Source organism: Nelusetta ayraudi, unplaced genomic scaffold (assembly GCF_046127955.1).
Source record: "Nelusetta ayraudi isolate G7.1 ecotype Tasmania unplaced genomic scaffold, CSIRO-AGI_Nayr_v1 ptg000033l, whole genome shotgun sequence".
NCBI lineage: Eukaryota > Metazoa > Chordata > Actinopteri > Tetraodontiformes > Monacanthidae > Nelusetta > Nelusetta ayraudi.
In genome coordinates, this window is record NW_027466083.1 from 1852501 (window position 1) to 1858605 (window position 6105).

The 6105-nt window shown below is 43.8% G+C and overlaps 1 protein-coding gene across 4 annotated transcripts in view; it reads left to right on the forward strand.

The window, feature by feature from the left end:
- LOC142891769 (sodium/potassium/calcium exchanger 3) overlaps positions 1 to 5705 on the forward strand; it is a 23226-nt gene extending 17521 nt beyond the window's left edge. For all 4 annotated transcript variants that reach the window (XM_076031580.1, XM_076031581.1, XM_076031582.1 and 1 more), the window contains 9 exons: positions 565 to 618; positions 723 to 865; positions 1767 to 1933; positions 2017 to 2221; positions 3158 to 3324; positions 3459 to 3573; positions 3715 to 3827; positions 3936 to 4001; positions 4513 to 5705. In XM_076031580.1, coding sequence (XP_075887695.1) covers positions 565 to 618; positions 723 to 865; positions 1767 to 1933; positions 2017 to 2221; positions 3158 to 3324; positions 3459 to 3573; positions 3715 to 3827; positions 3936 to 4001; positions 4513 to 4623 — 1141 coding nt within the window. In that variant the 3' untranslated portion in view covers positions 4624 to 5705. The remainder of the gene's footprint in view (positions 1 to 564; positions 619 to 722; positions 866 to 1766; positions 1934 to 2016; positions 2222 to 3157; positions 3325 to 3458; positions 3574 to 3714; positions 3828 to 3935; positions 4002 to 4512) is intronic.
- Positions 5706 to 6105: the final 400 nt, after the last annotated feature.

The window sequence follows — 6105 nt, forward strand, 5'->3', positions numbered from 1 at the left end:
TACAGTAGATGGACAACGATATTTAGAATTCACTGGAATGCAAATCATAAAAGATTAAGTACACCATCTAATCTGCCGTAGCGATGAAAGTGATTCAAACCTTTGAATTTATCCTCTGAATTTTAGAGTCTCATCCCTTTAAGCAATAGAAAATGAGATCAAACTAATAGTTTGTCAAAAGTCATCAAACACTTCAGTAAAGGTTCAAAGATGTAGCACGAAATATTAATGTTTCCAAATATATTTTAAATTGCGTATCTAAATTTCTTCCATTTTTGCTATAATGGAAAATACATAAACAGGGATTTTTTTTTTCGTCAATCAGCTGTTTTCCTCTGTCACAGTGATCAAATTAATTTTAGTTTCAGCAACATTTAATGGAATTTGAAACATTTAGCATTTTTTGAGAACCTCTTTTCCTCCAAGTAAACGTTACTACCACAATGGCACTTTTTCTTATGTTTGTCTTCCTTTTTTTGATTTCTGAACCTATCTGCTTGTGAGTGAAAGAAACAACAACACACAACACAACACAACAACTGCTCCCTTGTTCTTGCTGCTCAGGTGGGAGTCTTTGCTCCTCATGACGATGTACGGAATCTACATTGTCATCATGAAGTAAGTCTAAATGTCTTCATTCAAAAAGGCACCGCCTCAGTCAGTAATATTTGTGTCTTTTGGTGAATCCCAATCCTCAGCAAACAGTGTCTGAACGCTTGCAGGTTCAACTCCCAGATCCTGGTGTTTGTGACGCGTCAGTTCAGGAGCGCCAAGCCGTGTTGCCCTGGAAGGGGGGAGCACAGAGACGACAAGGCGGGGGAAGACACCTCGGCCTGCAACACCTCCATGGTGCTCCTCAACAAAGGTGCGGCCAGGTTTGGACAGTGACAGGAAGCGTCGTACAGCGTCCACTGAGCCGACAGTTAAAGGTCCAGCGTGAAAAATTTGGCCTGATTTATAATTTTTAGTTTGTTTAAAGCGTAACATCCTGCCCATAAATACATTAATGAAAGTAAACTCACAGAACAATAAAATAACTTTGTTTTTCCAACCCTTCTAGAACGCTTCTCACATATATTGCAATATACATAGAGCAATAAGGCTCTTGCTCCTAGTTTGCTGTCATCCTGCGCTGCCATTTTTCAAAGAAGCCCCTCCCAGACCTCCAGACTACAACATAGTGGCTCATTCATTTGAATGAAGTCGTTCACCCAGCGCACATGCCGAAAAAGTCTTGTATTCATTATTAGAGGGCGCATAGATCATGCGCAGTAGTGTCACTTTTCAGAATGTAAACGATCCTGGAGACACAGATGCTCATGAACCACTAACAGACTCAACTTGAATAGAAACTAGTAGGACCATGGAATGGATGTATTATCAGAACTGGATTGTAGAGAATTCAAGGTGGGAATTAATTCATTAATTATTATTAATAATAATAATTAATAAAAAACTATGTCAAAAACAAAGGTGTAAAAAGTGTCTGATATTGAAAATAACAAGTCTGCATACCACAATGAGTGAAGAAAAACTCACTTACAGGTGTTCAATTGCATTAATCCATCAGCTCCACCTCGCACACGCTAGGAAGTAGGAAGCTGTGACGCCACTCTCAGAATAAAGACTTTCGTATTGATTTTCTGGCCTTTAGAATATATTTATAGAGATTAAAAGTCCATGACTTAAAAATATACCATAAAAAGACTTCCTTAAGGCTTCCTTAAAAGTTTTACACACTGGATTTAACCCGAACCCTCTTCTAGGCCAAGCCAACGGCCAGGAGCCACCCCCGGCCGTCATGGTGGACGAGCTCCTCATCCTCAACCCCCACCAGCTGTCCTTCTCCGAGGCCGGCCTGCGGGTCATGATCACGCCGCACTTCTCCCCCCGCACCAGGCTCTCCATGGCAGGACGGATGCTCATCAGCGAGGTACCTCATCTGGCTGGCACCGGTCTGACGCGCTGGGCGCCCACCTCTCAACGTTCTCCTCTCCTCTCCTCCTGCGCTCGCAGAGGCAGAGGCTCATCCACTGCTCTGGGAAGCAGCTGGACGGCGGGGCCGGCCCCGCCTCGGCCAGCAGCAACAACCTGAAGAGCCCCAGCAGTCTGGAGAACGGAGGCAGGGGGCCCGGAGAACAGGAGGAGGGAGACAAGACGGGCCAGCGGGGACAGGACGACGACAATGACGACGGGATCTTCAGCCCCGTGCGAATACCCAGTGAGAAGCTTACCCACATTGGAGGCTCAGAAGACCGGTTTTCACTTTGAGGGACAAAGATATGAAACTCAGTGCTTTAACTTGATAGTTGATGCTGTAATTCTTCCACCTTTCCACCAGAATGTCAGGTTGTGAATTTTCTTATCAGCTGGTAAAGCATTAAGTTTTGTATATTTGTCCCTAAAAATAAAATGTAACTGGAATTAATTCAGGACGTAATGAACTTCCACAATTTATTTGCTCAAAAAACAGTTAGAGCAGCGTTTCTCAACTGGTGGGTCTGCTGCTGTTTTGATTGGGCCGCAGCTTTGTGGGCAGTTTCCCTTTATATCTAAAAAGGGATTTAATATTTATATATTTACAGAGGAAATGAATGTCAGGCATTCACTTTGAAATGACATACAATTCAATTCAATAATTTCAATAATTTATTTATTGGACATAATAAAAAAAAAAATTTGTGGAATAAATTTGGGTCGTGACTTCATCACGAGACTCCACCAGTTGAGAACCACGGAGTCAGAGGAGTGTTTTTCAACCTTTTTTGAGCGACGGCACATTTTTTCCATTGAAAAATCCCAAAGCACCAACCAAAAATATTATAAAATAATAATTTTTAGCCCAAAAATAACAATATAGCGTCTTAATCTATTCATACTAGTATAACTAACTATACTACTAATAGATGCACACAAATCTGACATCCTGGGAGGAACTGAGGGAGGAAAATATGCTTACATTCCATTTAAAGCACAGTCACTCCACAATTGAATGTTAGTATTATTTTTCTTCAGACCAATTAAGTAAAATTGGATAATTTTCCCCTGCACACCTGACATTATCTCACGGTACACTAGTGTGCTGCGGCACAGTGGTTGACAAACATCAAGTTAGAGAGCCTCACCTGGGTGTCCCCAACTCTACCGCCCCCTACAGGTGGCTGCTGTGCGCAGGTGAAGTGGGTGATCACGTGGCCTCTGGGCCTCCTGCTGTACTGCACCGTGCCCAACTGTATCCGGCCACGCTGGCACCGCTGGTTCATGGTCACCTTTTTGGCCTCCACGCTGTGGATCGCCATCTTCTCCTACCTCATGGTGTGGATGGTAAGAAGCGACAGACAAAGGAACGATTCACCACCAGAAGCTTTTAACAGGACGCACTGTTTGAAAATAGCTCTAAAGGTTTGTGTCAGATGTGTTGCTGCACTGCTGGAAACGACGTCTCCACCGTGTCGCAGGTCACCATCATCAGTCACACGCTGGACATCCCCGACTACATCATGGGCATCACCTTCCTGGCAGCGGGCACCAGCGTTCCGGACTGCATGGCAAGTCTGATTGTGGCTCGACAAGGTGAATAAATAAAAGTTTGCGGCTCACTTCCTGTTTTTGTCCCACCTTTTAACGGAAGGTGAATGGACGTGTTTCCTATCGGAGGTTCATTTTGGCAGAGATTCTTCACTTGTGAACGGAACCTCTGCTGTCTGCCCTCAGGTATGGGAGACATGGCAGTGTCCAACTCCATAGGCAGCAACATCTTTGACATCCTGCTGGGTCTGGGTTTCCCCTGGGCCCTACGGACCCTCATCGTCGAGCACGGATCCTCGGTACAACTCACTCTTCCCCACTGCGTGATTCTTGTGCTTTCCAGAGGTTTTCGGTTTGATGGTTGTGAAATGGTGACGTCTGAATTTGAACTCCTCCCCCATGGACAGGTTTCCATCAATAATAAAGGACTGGTGTATTCTGTCATCCTCCTGCTGGCATCTGTGTTTCTGACGGTGAGAAAATAAATTCATCTGCGAATGTTGCATTTAATAATTTAACATCTGCTGTCGGTGTGATGATATGAATAAGCAGAATTGGGTTAATATTATGCATAGTTATTTTTTTACTGCGCTGTTATTTATGTTTCTATGACCTGTTGCAAGTGTATTTTTATTACTCTAACCCGACTTGTCCAGGGTGTCACCCTGCCTTCTCCCTAAGACAGCTGGGATAGGCTCCAGCAGACCCCCGTGACCCTGAATAGGAATAAGCGGGTATAGAAGATGGATGAATGGATGAATGAATGAATGAATGGGTTAATATTAGGACCTGCGTGTTCAGTCTTCACAGTATTGGCCTTGTTTAAAGTGTGTTACACTGCCCCCAAATGGGCAAAATAAATTATGTTTTTTTTTTGTTCTTGCCTGCTTTGAAAAATGACCCTTGTCAGTCAGTCAGTTGGCCCTCAGCTCCTGCTAACTTGCTAACCTTCTAACCTGCTAACCTGGGCCTTTCTGCTCTCAGGTGACGAGTGTCCACCTGAACCGCTGGAAGCTGGACCGCCGGCTGGGTTTGGGCCTGCTTTTCCTCTACGCCATCTTCCTGCTCTGCTCCATCCTCTTCGGCCAGATGTGAGAATGTCAGTCCCTCAGACTGGCCAACCTTCAAGAGTTCCCCTGAAGAGTTCTCGCGCAGATTCATTTTCGTCGTACAATTATTAATATTAACGCACACCGAGGCCCTCTGTAAAGTAGCGTAGTTTAATTATTTTCATAGCTGCTTTTAAAAAAGTGTTGTGTTGTTAAGGGTGTAAACACCGGGTGTCCAGAGACGTGATGAGCTGGCAGGTAGAAGCTCTGTTGGTCGATGGCGCTCCGGTCGTCATCGTGCCGCAACTATGACGTTTTACAAAAAGCCTTCAGAGTTCGGACTACTGGAGTGAAGACTTCCAGTAGTCCGCAAAGAGCACAAATGTAAACATCTTCTGCTTCAGACCTATTCTTCTGTTTAATGGCTTTTTCATTTGTCAACAAAGCAATAAGTCTCCTTTTCAGCTGTTCGGTTTAAATGCTTAGAAAAAAAAGGTTCAGAGGCTACTTTATTTTTGATTTATTTATTTTATTTTTATAATGATCACTCTGGCAACATGATATGGGGGGTCGGACGTCAGCAAACCGACGTGCACGGCTGCCTGTGATTTGTAGCAGAGCGAACACAGCGGTTGAATTCAGAATTATCTGTAAGCAGTAATTATACTGGTTTCTAGAGATGTTATTTATTAGAAGCATATTTTGAAAAGGTGCCAGGGTTGAGCTGCAGGTTGGCGATCACAGGATCCCATCTGCTGTGTGATGATGAAAATGGAACCTTCTCAACCCTCTCAGTTTCAGTTAAATGACACTTCAGCTGTTGCCATCATAGTGTGCGAGGCCACTGAGATGATCCGAACAATAAAAAAATAACCATTCCGTGTTCGATCCAAAAACACCAGCATTCATTAGAAAAATAGGACTTTGTAGTTGCTTGGCTGAATGCACGTCAGTGTGGCCACGGCGATGGCGATGTCACAGGCACCAGCAGGATCATTCACACTCTTTATCCGGTGGACAATTCCACAGGAAGCCCTCTGAACCTTCATCAAATATCATTTTGTTGAAGGATTTTGAGACGGATGAAAGTATTTTGATCTGCTGTTTATATGGATGGATAGGCAGGGGGGTGGGGTGGGGGATCTAATACTGTGTGTTGGCCTTAGCTTTGAATACCCTCCTGTGTTTTGAATGTATGCCCTCGCTGACTCAACCATTCATGTTGTGAAACTATTTACATGCGTTCAGATGTAGCAGCACTGAATCACAGCGTGACGCCTCTGAGCTACTGGTTTGTGTCGGGAGACTTTTAGACGAGAAACACTGAAAAAGCACATCGTCTCCGCGACATTTTTAAAAAGGTTTTTATTCCTTTACTTTGCCTCACTGCTTCTGAGAAACGACTTAATGTCGGTGTTGAGATGAACCCAGTATTACAGTATTTCCAGATACCTTATAATGAAATATAGAGAATTAGCTTTGTCTGCGTTTAGTTGTGATTTTCTTCACGTTTAGGTACGACAATCGA